The 16,206-nt window shown below is 42.1% G+C and overlaps 1 protein-coding gene across 4 annotated transcripts in view; it reads right to left on the bottom strand.

Moving 5' to 3' along the window:
- Window positions 1-16,206, bottom strand: part of epha4b (eph receptor A4b) — a 115,390-nt gene that overhangs the window by 74,785 nt on the left and 24,399 nt on the right. For all 4 annotated transcript variants that reach the window (XM_061241413.1, XM_061241412.1, XM_061241414.1 and 1 more), the window contains exon 3: window positions 11,460-12,120. In XM_061241413.1, the coding sequence (XP_061097397.1) occupies window positions 11,460-12,120 (661 nt within the window). The remainder of the gene's footprint in view (window positions 1-11,459; window positions 12,121-16,206) is intronic.

The following is a 16,206-nucleotide window of genomic DNA, read 5'->3' as shown; positions in this document are numbered from 1 at the left end:
TAACATAATATAATCCTATGCAGCGTGCATAGTCTTGTAGCCTGTAGAACCAAGCAAACGAAGTGGCTGTGTTTGTGTTTTTGCCCTTTACGGCCGGTTATCCTCTGGTAGGCAAAGACTTCACAGTGGCTTGAACCAACTCTACAATGGTAACTGGTTAACTAGTTAACGATTAGTAATTTCTATTAATTTAATCAGACAACACCTTGCCTTACTATGTTGTCGAAGACAATTTTCGCCATACCAGTTTCAGTGGTGCCACCTCCGGAAAAATGGTCTGGGAGCAAGGCTTTTAACTCCAAGTTTGTAGCTTTGCTTTCTGGGTGGCACACTGCTGATGTAGCTTTCAGAAAGGTACTTAACCTCAATTGCTTTAGTTAATATCCTGTTACATAAATGGAGTGTATGTAAAAAGAAAACAAGCTGTGCAAGTTGTTCTGAATGAGAGTGTCTTTTAAATGCCTCTAGTAAATGTAATGTACAGTAAATGGAGACAGAGAGAGGACAGAAAGAAACGTCAGTCTGGCTGGGCAAAATACACTGCATGAAAACTGAAAACTTGCTCATTAGGTAAGAGAAGAGAATATGAGACAGACCTGAGTTAAATACATAATCATTTTGGATTCAAATATTTATCTACAATTTTCAGGTGTACTGGAACCTGTATCAAAAATCAAAAGTCCCGCTTTCTGATCCTGGTTGAATTGAGCCAGGCAATATCAATCGAGCACAGAAAAGTATTTGAATCCAAAACAATTATGTATTTGACCCAGGTCTGAGAAAAAGACTGAGAGATCAAAGGAACAACAGGGGTTTTTGTTTGGTAACTCCTTATCTAGCTTTCATCATTATTCTGTGTCATCTTCTGACATTTCAGATCAGGGCATTTTCTGAACATGTAGACAGTTTCTTGGTCGGGTAAGCTGAGGTAACACCTTAAGCTGTTCAGTTCACACTGTGAAAGATTTGGAGAGAAAACAAACCATGTCTTCTGTTGCCACAGCATCAATGTGGCTTAGAGCTCAGCACACATAGATACAAATACGAGTGCAAGCCCACAGGTTTTTGTCTTAACATAGCTTCCAAAATGGGTAGGAAGTATAGGAATCAATCCTACACTGGTATCAAACTCTGAAAGTTCTGATAGTTAGCTTGCTGTAAAAATTATTGATGCACCACTACTCTTTTTCTTTCATGATTCCAATGATGCGTTAAAGAATGAACCAGTTTAACATGTGCCATGTGCATGATTAGGACCTGGAAGGTTGGTGGTTTAAGCCCCGGTGTAGCCACGATAAGATCCGCACAGCTGTTGGGCCCTTGAGCAAAGCCCTTAAACCTGCATTGCTCCAGCGGGGATTGTACCCTGCTTAGTCTAATGAACTGTAAGTTGCTTTGGATAAAAGCATCAGCAAAACAACAAATTATTGTGAAGCAAATCACTATTGTTTTATTTATCCAAAAGTTGTATTTATTATTCTGCTGGTTTTTTGTCTGCCTACTCCTCCCACAGTTTTCGAGCTGTCGACACCAATCCAATTGGAAGATGTCCGAATTGGTCCCGGATGGTGTGCTTGTTCATAGCTTTTCAATATTCCCATTCATTTCTGAGTTATTTAAGGTTTTCCACAGGAAAAAGTCCCACAGGTATGAATGGAGAAATGTTCAGTTTCTAGAGTGGTGACTTTCTTCGTTTAAACTGCCCTTACTCGCTCAATCACACTACATACATATATTATACATCAAAATATTAGGTACACCTGAACACTAGCTTGTAAATGGAAATATTTAAACACCATAGTATTGACAGTTGGAGCAATAGTCCAATTTTCTAGTTATTATTATTATCTCAGAGCCAGACAGAACTGCATTCACCACCCAGTGTCATTCTTGTCCATTTGAAACCACTACACTTTCAGTTATATTAACTTATTAATAAGAGAAACTTCACATTTCCTGTTGCATAAAACACATTTAAGTGCAATATCGCTCATTTTTAAACACAGCAACTTTGTATTTATTCCTCATTAATAAACATTAGACAAACATTCAGCAATTAAGTTTAATTACGCTCTTAGCGCACATAATGGGTGAATATGGAACCAAATTAAAATGTTTTAAATCACAAAAAAGAAAACAATTAGCATAAAGAACAGAACCTACGTCTAGTTAACAGCAATGCCGTAATTAACTGTTCAAGGCCAGTGTGTTTGTGACAGTGTCTCTGGTAAAAATAAAAATAAAAAGCACTATAAAAGTATAAAATTCATAGCTATAGTCAAGAAATGCACTTTGCTACTCGCTAAATTATGTGCATTCTTTCTCACATAATTAGCTAGAGCTATGTCGGCAAGTTTTCATTTGAATGCGAGTGGAATGTTCTTCAGAAAGAAAAGCACTGTTACATGTCATTCATCCACAATATGTGACGTTTTATTGAAGAAGGGCACTGTTTGCATGTTATGATATCAGCCCAACATTTCCCAACATTTCTGATAACACCTTGAAGTACATAAAGGGCTGGATTGGCCTGATACTGATATGGACCAGTAGAACTGATACAACATGTTAAATGGACTGCATTTAAAAAGAGCTTCACAATGAATGTCTCTCATTCATCCTTTCACAAATACTCACACACTAGTCAGGAGCAATTGGGGGCTAGGGGTCTTGCTCAGGGAGCCTTTGACACATCCAGGGTGGGGGATCGAATCGGCAACTCTCCAACAGCCAGATGACCGCTCTTACCTCCTGAGCTAAAGTCACCCCCATTCATAACTAACATTAATAATACCAATAAAAACAATACTACTACTATGACTACTACCAATATTACTACTGTACTACTACTACTGCTACTACTAATACTCTCCCCAGAGAGAATGACATCATGGATGTTTCTAACTTATTTAGTGCCCTTATCCAAAGCGCTGTACAATTAATGCTTCTCATTCCTTCCCACACACACACTCACAAACCAAGGGCGATTGGCTGGCATGCAAGGTACCAACCAGCTCGTCAGGAGCAATTGGGGGTTGGTGTCTTGCTCAGGGACACTCCCACCCCCAGGGCAGGATCGAACCGACAACCTTCCGACTGCCAGACAACTGCTCTTGCCTCCTGAGCCCCATGTCACCCCATCACATGTTTTCAAAAAGAAACACAAGAATGAATGCAGGCATCCAGAAGCAGTTATTTTCCCTTAGAAACATGGACCAGCTGGAGTCCCTACACCCTGAAATAAGAGCTCATGCTCTCCCATTATGCCCAACAGCTCCTGGGAGCACTAATAGCATGAGCATACCTAGCCGACACCTGCGGAAAGTAATAAAGTTATTGTTGTGCACTGAATTAGGCTTGCGGAAAACGATAAACTGATTACCATCGTCACAGATATAAACCACATTCATCACACAGGCACTGTGACCGAGGTGATGAACATGAACAGGCTTAAGTGGAACAATGCTGTCATCTTCAAGTGGTGAGATGATAAGGCACAAAGGGAGAGTATTGCACTGATCGCAGTCGCCCTTTGCTCAGTAGGCATCTTTGGTTTTGAGAAGGTAACACAAGAAAAAAAAAATACAGGGGTGTTCATGGACATTGCCAACACTTACAATTCAATTCAATTCAGGGCCAGTGAAGCTTCACCAGTACATTCACCTTTTTTATGTTATTTAGCTGACACTTTTATCTAAAGTCACTTACAGTTGATTAGACTAAGTGGGGGACAATTCCCCTCGAGGGTCAAGGGCCTTGCTTTACAACTAGGTTACAGACTGCCCCATATATAACAATTGCATCCCAATATGCCACATATCCAACAATTATGCATGAGGAAATTAAATAGTTTATTAATGAACAAATAATTCAAGCTCAACGGGCATGTACACTGCTTTCTGGTGGAGAAAATAACATGATACTGTATTGCAAAATGCGCTTTTTTATTTTGAATAACTATTCATAAAAATATATTTGCAAGTTCAAATCACATACATTTAAATACATGTGAACAAATAACAGCCATTGACAACCTTTGTCCAGAGATGACCCTGATGCAGTGGCCTTGAACGTAATTAAAAACGAATTTACTTCTGAAATCTGAGTGGTCAGTGTCAGAGAAAATGAATATATTATTAGTATTACTATTGGCAGAATTTTTAATTCAGCACTTAATTTAGGAAATCAGTTGTTGATTAATTTATCTTTTGTTTAAATCAGTTGCATTTATCCATTTTTGTGACAGTGCCTACTCATAATGCTCTGCCTTTTGAAGACACACATTTACATCTGCTGTCTTTTTTTTACTATTTCTGTTGCGAAATTAATAGTATTTAAATTACTCAAACTGACAAGGCTATGTTCTGTGCAGGAATAAATTCACTTTTGTAAGGGATATTTTCAACTAGAAAGGTTCTTTTATTCTTTGTTCTGCCAGTCCAGTTCTGACTGCTGAAACACGGATATCTATGTTTTCATGGCTGTTTCAGTACTGACATCCCAAACACACCTGTTTTTTAATTCCAGTCACTCAGAGCACAAGAGCTACTTTGTGAATCTTACTGCCGCCTGCTTGCCAATTGATTTATTTTAGGCCCCGTGGGTCACATTACTGTGAGAGTCCCTGGGCAGGGACTTGGTTCCCTCACTAGAGGCATTCCCTCACTCTCAAACACACCTCTCATACAAATTGAGTTATCCAGTTAGGCCACGTAATGAACTTTAGCAAAAAGGCCTACTGTCCTCAAACATGGAGATGTTAGTGATCCATTAGCGGTTAGCGAGCTGCTAGTGTCGTCGAGCGTTAACTTTCCTCTGCTTGCGTCATGTCCGTATTTACATTCGGGATGTAAATATTGAAGAATTCAATAATTGGATACGTGCTTTCTTTGTTTGAATAGTATTTGGATACTTTTTTTTTTTTGGAATGGGTGGAGGACTTTAGCTAATATAAGCATTATGGGCAGTGGCCAAGCTTTGCTCATATGGATTTGTCAGACCCAGCTCAGTCAGTCCATCTAATGTCACCCTCTCATATCCAGAAGGAGAAACACATTTCACAAACAACATAGGCTACTACAAAATTCCATGGTAATAAGATTTTTATGACAATACATTACATATGTACACTCTTTGTTTGTTTAATCTGTTTTTCATTTTAAAAGAGCATCTCAATATTTGGATAATAGTTATATCCCATCTGTACCTGGCCAGCTAACTAACAAACTAGCTCGCTATATATATAAGTGGTCAGCCCAGAGAGTTCAGTGACACATTTCGCCACTCAAAAAACGGAACATAACTCTGTTTCACTGTCTGTGACTAGATTTGTTAGAATGCCCATTAACTTCCTCTGATTGTATGTCCCTGAATTGGACTCATCTAATTAAATGACATAGTGGCAAGAGAAGAAGAGAAAGGCTTGCTGAGCTTGTTCCATAGACTTTGGGCCGCAGTAACAGAGACGGCTCAGAGAAGCACGCACAGAAAGGTTCTGACCAGCTCCACGAGCTAACGAGAAAGAAAACCTGGCAACCTCCAAAAAAGCAAAAAAAAGCTGAAAATAGGACCACACTGAAAACATCCGTAATTACAAATGATTGTCATTTCTGTCGGAGAGCGGGGTATATTAATGAGATCATTAGCACCTACAGAAGCACATGAAGGGAGAAACTGAAAAGCTGTAATTTAAATACATTACAGCACCTGTCACTGCACAAAAGAAATGATACAGTGAATCCACCTTCCACACAGAGAGGTCTCATGGAGCGCTTTCCATTGAGACGCCAAAGGCGTGGATTCATTCCTTTCCAGGGAAATCAAAAATGAAGGTTGCAGCATTCCCGTTGTGGAAGCTGAAGCTGAAAACATGACAAGGCTAGACAATCCCACGGTCGTAAAAACGCCTTTCTGAGAAAGGACTGTCTTTGGTGTGTGCGGTAGAAACTACAGGGGCTACCTACAAAAAGCATTCCCCTTTTAATATTCAATGGCTGGTGTCACAGCAAACAACTGTATCTGCAAGCGAGCATCGTTACAAATAGAAATTTAGTGTGCCTGCAGCTGCTGCATACAGTGTATCCTATCTTGCAGTACATCCCTCCCCTACTTAATGAATAATACAAACGGCGAATGGTTATATAACGACAAAAAAACCCACTTTAAAATGAAGATGCACAAAGCACAATGCTATATGCTGTGACAGCTATATATTGAAATGAATATATGCTTTTAATATGGCTGTAAAATGCGAGCAGTGACCTTCTGGTGCGGTTTGATAAAAACCCATTGGGCCCTTTTCCTGCCCTAATGGACAGACAGGCAGTTCACTCCCAGGGATTATTCTGGTGCTTGAGTAGATTTAGTAGTTTATTTCCACTGGGAAGTAAACACAGAGGTAGGGGCCTTTATTTAAGCGCCCGCTGTTCAGCAACAAGGCACAATCCTCTCCCGTCGAGAGGGCTGCCCACGTGATGCGCCCTCCCCCCCCTCCCGCAGCTCCAAGCCCTCAGCCACAGACACACGCATTATTTCCCCCATTTTAGAAGCCCATCAATTTGCGCGGAACCGAGTGGAGTAATCGATAAACCGGTGAGGTGTGTTTATGGGGGCTGGGAGCGGGGGGCGGGTGGTTTGGGCAGAGTGAGAGAGGGACACCCATAATAAGCAGCACTCGTATTGAGGTCGGATTAAATTATACTTTGGTCCCGACACAAGCCAGCAGCACCGCCCACAGCAACAGCAGAAAGCCAACCTCTCTTATTCCTATTATTACTAGAAACCCTTAAATACTATCTATATCACTAGTATACATTAAGCCTTTAAATACTATATAATTTACCATTTTTAGTGGTTCTACATTTGGTACTACATTTCAGAAAGTAAACACTCAATATGGCTCACGGTTAAAGAAGACAGAACTGCTGTGGTGGCTCATCTGTTAAGGCACTGTTCTATGGACTGGCCCCACGATCTGGGACTAATCCCAATTGCGCCTGAGCCAACTTTGGCTGGTAGCCCCATAGGGTGTTGCATAATTGGTGGTAGCCTTGCCCAGGGTTAGGGAGGTCGACAGAGATCCATTTCTGATCAGTCTCTAGGCACGCCCACTAGAAACATGCCTGCTTGCACAGGCTGCACATGAAATGGCATACTCCAATCCATGTTGACATAGATGGTGACATCACATGCGCCATGAGTGTGAATATACCATATACTGTACTATTGGAGAGCTATTCCAGATCGGGGAGAAAAAATGATCTTGGCTGAGTTTTCCAAATACTCAAAAATGAATAAAAAACATAAAAACACCAGCTGTTATTTTAGTTCTACATTCAGGCGGGATGGTAGTATGTTCCATCTAGTGTAAATATACTCTGAGATGGTGCTCAACTATATTGACTACCTGTATAAAAGGAATGGGCCTGATATCATACAGACCATTTCTAACAGTACAAAACACATTAACATAAAAAATTCTAATTTTTCCCAAATTGTCCCAGAGGACAAAATCTGTCCCTTTTGTCTGCTCGTTCACAAATCTTGCTGTATTTCAACACATTTTTTACAAAGGATACCTACAAATTATAGCTTGTTGGAAAGCATTGCTGCCCCAGTGAAAATATATTTTCCACTCAGTATCCTGTTATAACGAGAAACAGTTCTTGTTGCAGCAAGAAACATTAAATTTCACTGTGGCAGAAATGCACTGCTGAATCTTTTTATAAGCATCAGTAAAGATTATAGCCCATCCCAGCTGGTTTCTATGGTAAATGTGATGTGATTTAGCTTGATGTTATGTCATAATGCCACTTACAAATAATTGTGTCATAACCTAAGCTTAGTAACTCTTAGTATGTTCTCTATGCATAGATTTATGATGCATTAGCCTATGTAGTTTGTAGCAAGGGAAATGCTACATAATTACATTGTAAGTAGCCTTGACAGATTAGCCGTACCAGCCTTTTCTGTGCATCGAATGCAGCCCCATCAACTCTCTGTTTGAGATTAGCAGCTAAGGACTGGCACACTGCAACCGCGAAACTACAAATCTATTTTCTGTCTCTCCAAATTCTAAAATACTGGGTACCTTTATCTGGAGACAATCCTTGTTGATTTAGCAGAATAATTGAATCAATTATTTGACTGTGCCTTCAAAGGGAACAAAAAAACAGAAAAAGATCTGCCACACTCTCATTATATGGAGGCAGTAGAGATATAAAAAACCCATGCTAGGGATGAATGAACTTCGATTTGGTAATCCTCACGGAACTGTGTAATACCTTCAAGGTGCCTCCTATTGAATTACCTGAGTGGGTGGTGTTGGAATATGTCATATATTAGTTCAGCAGTTAGCCAATATTAGCCTGCAGCTCACTGTGACTAAAGCAGGACCCCACTGGCTTCGGATTAGACAGAGCCAGGAAGGCATTGCAATAAAAGGAACATTTGGCTTTGTCATTTACCAATGTATTCTTTTTAAAGATGCAAGTCAGTCTGAGGCCTTCCCCCAGTTCTATTCTAAGGTTGATTCACACAAGGCTATCAAGATACACATTTGCAACATGAGTCACATATAGGCAAGCTGGTATATTACAGACTTTATCCATAAGGGTTATTAGTTTTCATGTTTTCTACTGAATATATGGAAGAAAAAAAAAATCAAAATTTCAATTTTTCATGTTTTCCCCAAACCAGAAAATAAATGGCAGCTAATCGAGCATCAAGGATGAAAAAAAAAGCACTGAGCAGCTGGCATAACAAATCAGATCAAAACGAAGCGCAGCACCACCTGGTCAGTGAGAAAAATGAGCGCTTCTGCAATGGTAGCATCTGTTGCGTCTGTGCGCCTAGTGTGAATCAGCCCTTGTATTGCACCTTGTGTGCATTACGGACAACAGTGCAAAGCTAAGGTCATACTCGGGGGCAAAGGGCCTTGGGTTTCACGTGCTGGGAAAGGGGCCGGAGGTGCCTGGAGGGAGGGGAGCAGGGTGGGGTCAGCTTCCTGTTCTTTCAGTGGAGTGGCACCTGCAGTCACAGCGTGTTCAACTTCATATGCAGACTGACCTCCACTGGTGTACTTTCTCAGCTACGAGCAGCACGTATTTACCAATACATATTTAATACAATACATGTTTCAAAACATAGCTTGAGCTGGAAAACTCATGTTGAGTATGGAACTGATCTGAACTGGTCAACCAGCTATGAGCTGTTTCAAACCTAGCTTGAGCTGTTTTCTTTTAAGTAGGGTCATGTTGTACCCAAAGAATGACCTTTCAGCACAGCATAGCAAACCATATAATCAGATAATTCAGGTAATCCCAAAGCACGTCGCCGTATCTGTATGCAGGCAATTTCAGCACCTTAATTTAGCAGATACTCTTCCTCTGAGCAACTTAGGCTACATCTTAAGATAAATAAATAAGTTTTATGAGCAACCAAACCAGACCAAGGGCAAAATCACAGCCGTACAGAGCCAATCTTGAAACACCCACCTGGCCACCCCTGTACACAGGTAATTCCACTAAAACCAGTAGCTGAGGAGACCTCTATGTCTGCCTCTAGCCTGCTAATGCGTCCACATCAATATCAATTTTCCCATTACACCGACAAATGCAATAAAATAAAGGGAAGTGTGCCAATGTCCTTTTTCAATGTTTGGCAAGCCTTGTGAAGTTGGATTGGCAAACCCACCTTCTCTGTGTTTACCTGGGGTGTTTCTCACAAAACGACCGTACAGCAACCATGAAGAAAAATGTATTAATAATATAATAAAAACAACTTCAATACGTATCAGGAAATCCTGCTTCAACAATCTTACATGAGAAGTATTGATATGCCCTTTCCCTCTCATGCTCAAATATATTACGCCTGTAATAAAATAAAGTATGAGAAGTGGGTTTTGGTGGATAAGACAACTCATTTGGGATTCCACGCCAAGGAGACCTGAGAATGATTTGCATAAACCTCCATTAGGTATACACAAACACCAGCAATCTCAGTACAATCAGTAGTGCTCTTCAATAAAACAAGCAAGCGAAGTAAAAACACTATGAAATGGCTGCCCCATTTTCCATCATTCAAATCCTCTCCCCATTCTCCTTTTAGGATCACAGTGGCGCTGTCATTAATTCTTTATTTCTGAATCTACAAGTCATTAGCAGTCAAAAAGAACCCACTCTGCGGCCATTAATGATAATGGAGTTAGACAGCTGCGGAGTAAAGTGAGGCGCACCATCCCTCTCTTTAACAAATTTCCAGGCCTTCAGCTCGATTCCCTGCCCTCTCGGAGAGTCAGGAGGCTGCTGGGTTTAGCTCCCTCAAATTGGTCCTTCCAGTCACGTGTTGCGCTTCGCCCAGGAAAAAAAAAAACACCCAAAGAAGAAAAATTGCTCCAGTACCAAAACTAATCTGCCTGTCAGCCACCAGAGACAGTGGGAAGCTAACTCGCTCCAATTTCCATGCGCTTTCGGGCTAAACAGCAAGCGGGAGCGATAAGAGGCAGAGCTGAAACAGCCTACATACTTTTTTTTTGGGGGGGGGGCGGTACAGGAGGGATGACTTAATTTACTGTATATGAAAGAGCAGCAGCAGCCGTGCTAATTACTGAGACTTGTTGTGAAACGCGATAGCATCGCAAGAGACAAAGAAAGCTGCAATGCGATACTAAGCAACACAGGCTCGGCAAGCTGATTTTTTTTTTTTTTTTTTTTTTTTAATAAGCTGTCATAGCAGGGCCGCATACTGAAACCACAACCGCACACATACGCGCTCAATTGATTTTTACACACAGTAATGAGTCTCAACTTAAGGTAGATACAGTATTTTTGATGGGAAATACAGCGGTATGCTTTTTCTGGGAAACAATGTACCGTGTCGTCCTCATACCCAGAGCATTGCTGATCAGAGGACTGGAACGGTAGCTAAAAACTGCATCAGATATTATGCTCCACTAACAGGCACGGACCCTGCAGAACACTGCTGTCGGCACAGTGTGAGAAATCCATTTGCCCAAAATATATATTTTTATACTGTAAACCCCATTAACTGCTCTATCTCGTGTTCCAACCACAACATTTGCGCTCAATCCGCAGTAACTGGAACCAGCGAACGCTTAAGGAATGCTACGAGTAATGCAGCAGGGCGGGTTAAGCCCCCATCGCAAAAAACTAAAAATAAGTCAGTCTTAACAAGTATCTTAGTCTTATATCTAGACTTAAAATCTACTTTACTATGACTTTTTTGCTAAATGAAACCAAAGAAAACTGCCAATGAGGTGAGAAAGTCATTTCAATATTTGCCAATGGGGTTAGAAAATGTCACTTCAAACAGTAACTTAAAACAAGCTAATACTTTGCACTTGAGAGAAAAGAAAACGATCTTAAGTCTTAATTACGAGACTAAAAACACTTGTTGAGGCAGCCGAGAGAGACGAGGGAGGAGGAGGGGAGGGTACTCACGCTGGCACTGCCCCTCGCTCTCCTGGAAGCCCGGCCGGCACACGCAGCGGCCGATGGGCACCAGCCAGCCGCCGTCGGCGCTGCAGTACATGCGCGGCAGCTCCAGCTCCTCCGAGTCGTTGACGCAGGAGCCGTGCACCTCCACCAGGGCCGAGTCCCCGCCCGTCACCGTGTCGGGGAAGCGCGCCAGGTTCAGCACCGTCAGCGGGCACTTCTTGTAGAAGACGCGCACCGACACCAGGGCGATGCAGGCGCCCACGTCCTGGAAGGCCAGGTAGAAGCCCTTCTTGCTCAGGTTGCTGATGTCCCGTACCTCCGTGTTGAGCTTCATCACCCGGTCGCCCACGTCCACCTGCGTGAAGCTCTCGTCGGCTGCGATGGTGTCGATCTTCGCGTACTGGCTCTCCTTGATGAACCACACGTTGCCGTTGTTGGACTCGTAGTAGTACATGTTGAAGGTCTCCTTGCAGGTGCCCGGCACCCCGGGCAGGCTGTTGCAGTCGCGGAGGGTGAACTTGATCTCGATGTAGACGCGCTGGGCGCCGTCGCGTGGGATGTGACTCGTGCGGAGCCAGTTGTTCTGGTTGGCCTCCATCACGTTGCACACCTGGTAGGTCCGCATGGGCGTGTTCCTCTCGTCCATCACGCTGATCTCCTCCCACTGCAAGGGAAGCGCCACACGCGTCAGGCGAGGAATATTTGCTGGAATATTATATTAATGTGTGCATGTTGACATGTCTAAAATGTGTTGTAAAATGCTGTAGCTGCGTGTGTGACACAGAGAGCCTACCAGTGTGTGTCTGGGTGTATCTGTGTGTGTGAGAGAGAGAGAGAGAGAGAGAGAGAGAGAGAGAGAGAGAGCGAGAGAGAGAGTGAGCCTGCCAGTGTGTGTATGTTTGTATCTGAGTGTGTGTGTGTGTGTGACAGAGAGAGTGAGCCTGCATGCTTATGGCTGAGAGTGTACGCACTTATGCATTTGTGTGTGTGTGCGTATGGTTGTGTAAGTCTAGAGAGAACAACTGTCATTTAATTTTAGACCATCTGTTTTCACTTCTATGCATATCTGTAATTGAGAACACTTCTCGTCTGAACAAAACACGTCTCTTTCCTCATGGAAAAAAATAAACAAACGTGCCAGTGAGGGTGAGTGCAATTCCTTGAATGTTTCCAATGACAGATTGTTGAAATAATACTCAGCACTGTCTTTGCACAAACTTAATTTGGGGTGGAAATATTCAGGACCACCTTGTACGTTCAGAGTTCAGCTAATTTAAGGGTTCTTATGAACACAGAGTAATAAAATCCATTGCAATAAGAAACCATCTGCAGACATAATGCTCCTGTTCTTCAGGCTATGGGGCACAGCCACGTTTTGGACCTTGCTCCCCATCATTTTCTAGAGTCAACATGGTAATTTGCCCAGACGTGTGTATATTGGACATGGTTCTTTGGTGGGTCATATTGCAATTTTAAGAAAACCATTACGGAACATACAGCAATCCAAGCCTCGGGTCCTCAAAACCAAATACCTTTTTGTCACGTTTTAGCAATTAAAGAGACTTGAATGCTTCGTTATTCAGACAAAAGCCTTATTTTAGTGCAACTTTTGAAGAATTTATTTTCCGACGACTTAAATTATGACAGCTTGTGTGTTCTCAGCTCAGGCTGCATGGGCATTGATTGTCAGCACAAAATTATTTTGTCACATAATGTGGCGAGTACTTTGAGGTCAATGTCTTTCCATGAAAAAATATCAAAGCATGCAAAATAAAAGTTAGGCATGGCTGCACAGGGCTGAACCACAGAGCTGAGCTTCACTAATGAGAAAGAGGTGGCTAGAAACAATTACCGTCCTCCATATATTGTTTCCCAACCCCCCGTGAGCAATAACCGTGGCATTTACAAAGAGTACTTATGAAGATAAAGGCTACAGTACAGTCTTTTCTCATTGATTTCTTAAGCGCAATGCTTAAGATCACTTTGTTCCAGAGTCTAAATATGTCCTGAAGGAAGGACTAATTTACTGTTGAGACATTTTGAGTTGGGTGTTCACCGCTAATGTTGATATGTAGAGAAAATAAAAGATAGAGGAAAGGCCTGGCCACTCTTGTTCACAGTTCCTGGTATGTGGGCAACACGTTTTTACTTATTACTAGGGTCCCTGCAGGATATACGTAGAGATGCTTCATCCACAAGCCCTAACTCAATAGAGCCAATCAATTTCTGACAGTTTTATTGCTTTATGACTGCAAGCCAACACCTGGGATCGTGTATTAATTTAAACCTGTCATTTTGTTCAGCTAATCTTTGCTCCATCATCATCTTGTGGTGAAAGATTTTTAAGCATAACTGAAAAAAATAAAATAAAATGACAAAGAAAATAGCACGAATATCTTTTGGTAACACCTCTGCAAAAGGTACACGGCAAACTGCAATTGTCTGTCTTAAAAAGTGTTTTAGTCTTGTAACCAGACTTAAAATCTTATTTTTTAATAGTAAATATTAGCATGTTTCATGTTACTGTTGTGAAATTTTCTTACCCTGTTGGCAAAACTTAACAAGTAAAACTATTTCACCCGATTGTCAATACCTTTGCCTTATTTAGCAAAACATTCATAGAAATGAAAATAGAAGTTGTTGAGATCGACTTATTTGTATTTTTTTAATGTTTGCCTTTATTTTTAGATTATTTTTCCATTTTACTCCCTTGTGTTACCTCCCTTCCCCCTCAGATTGATTAAAGGAAAGTTCTGAATTACCTTAACGCTGATCCACAGTAAACATCTGGCTGTGGAGGAGCTGAATTCAGCCCTGACCAGGGGTCAAGTGGTGAGCAATTGAGTCAATAAGCCAAATATCCAGGGGAGGTGAGGGCCTTCTAGTGGAAACACACATCCCCCCCTTAATTCTTCTAACAACACTGCTATGTGCGGGCTATGGAGGGTCAAAGGTGAACATCTTAATCCCATTGTACAAAATAAAAGACTTCTCGGAGTTACTTTCTATGGCTCCCCGCGGAAACAGAAAGGGATTTATTCTCGGAGGTCTCCCTACAGTATCTCAACACGATGGTTCTTCAAAGGCTAAAAAGAGGAGAGGAGCTTTCCCGCCCTCCTCTCCTGAAATGTGCATGCCATTTGAAGATCTGACCCAAAGTCTCTCAGGAGGGACACAGGGAGCTTTGCAACATTGGAATGCTTTTCACTAAATTTCCATGTATCTCCATGCTGGGAAGGGCGAGTAGAGGTGTCGCCAATATGCTGGGCTGGACCCCTGAGGATATAACTCCGGTCGGGTGTCACAGTAAGAGACTCACAGAAGGAGTCTGTGCTACATCTGCTGGAAATAGCTGGAGACCATGACACAAGAAAGATTGTTTCTTTTTTTACCAAAGGACAACTCAGCGGGCAGGTAAACTACAGCTCCACGGAGCGCCGCCAAAATACAATACCAACCATAACCTGCAGATAGTGGGCTGAAGCAGGGTGTGACATCACGTATAAGGTTGTAACCCGTTCTCATACCCACTCACCTTACACTGAACAATGGTTTGGAAGAGATCATTTTCCAATTGATAGATTGCACCCGTGTAGCCTTCCAGCACAATCGGTGTCCTAATGCCGAGTGTGGCTGATTTGGACCTCGCCTCACACAAGTGCAAGTTAGTATGCTAATTGCACATAGTAATTTTCACTGAATGATTTCAAATGGAGGCAAAGACAGGAAGTGATATCATGTGAAACCAACGATTTAGATGAGATGAGCAGTTCTGTACCTCTCTCATGCTTCCCCATGGTGGCCCAAATCATATGTCCTCAAAAAGCCTGACTTCATCCCTGTGATGTATGATTGAGTAGAGACCACCTGAGACTAGGACAGTTATATAATGTAATGCACCAGTTATGTAAGCTTAACATTCCTCAATTTCCTAAAAGATTTACAACATCAACTGCCTGTCATTAACACGGCTATTTCCAGTTCGGCAAAATAATTTGTAAATTCAGTTTTCGCTCCAGATTTAGCTGGCTCGAAAATCCATTATTTTCCCATTCCATTTATTTGCGCTGCAGAGGGCTGTAATGTGACGCTATCCAATACTGGTCTTGACAGCTCTGTTAAATCATTTAGCAGGCTGTTCTAAAAAACCCAAAGATTGATTTTCTTTAAAGCTCAATATGGGTTTTTACAAACTTGATTATTTTTAGGCCGCTGTGGGCGGATAGTGAGGAGTGGGCAGGCGGAGGTGACGCTTTTTCTTTTCGAACTGCAGTTTGTGTCATTCGCCGAGGAGGAGCCATGGAAGTTCTCTTCCGGTAGAGGAGACAGGGGGAATGTGCAATGTTGTGGGTTTGTGTTTACTGCAGATCTAATCTGATGTGGGTTTTGGGTTTCCTGTAGCCACCGAGGAGTTCTTGTGAAGAGCACTCACCGACTCTACGCTCATGAATATTCACGGGCGGACAGGCCTGGGATGTATTTTAACTGGCTGTAACTGGCAGCTAAATGGACTCAGCACATATCGATAGCAATTATAATCCGATTCAAGCCGGTAACTGCCTCTCTACAAATGAATATTCATTAGCACCTGTCTTCCCGGGGACCTCAACTTAAAGGAGCAGAACCGTCAGCGCCGATGGACTGTGGTACGTGAACACCTTTGGTGTGGTGCCATCTCGAGCAGAAGACAATTGTGGAAAATATGGACCGTTGCGGTCACAACTGCAACACCAAACAGCTGTTACAAACA

Source organism: Conger conger, chromosome 5, assembly GCF_963514075.1.
Source record: "Conger conger chromosome 5, fConCon1.1, whole genome shotgun sequence".
In the NCBI taxonomy this organism is placed as follows: Eukaryota; Metazoa; Chordata; class Actinopteri; order Anguilliformes; family Congridae; genus Conger; species Conger conger.
The sequence above is the reverse complement of the archived record's forward strand: the minus strand, read 5'-3'. Positions and strand labels throughout refer to the sequence as shown.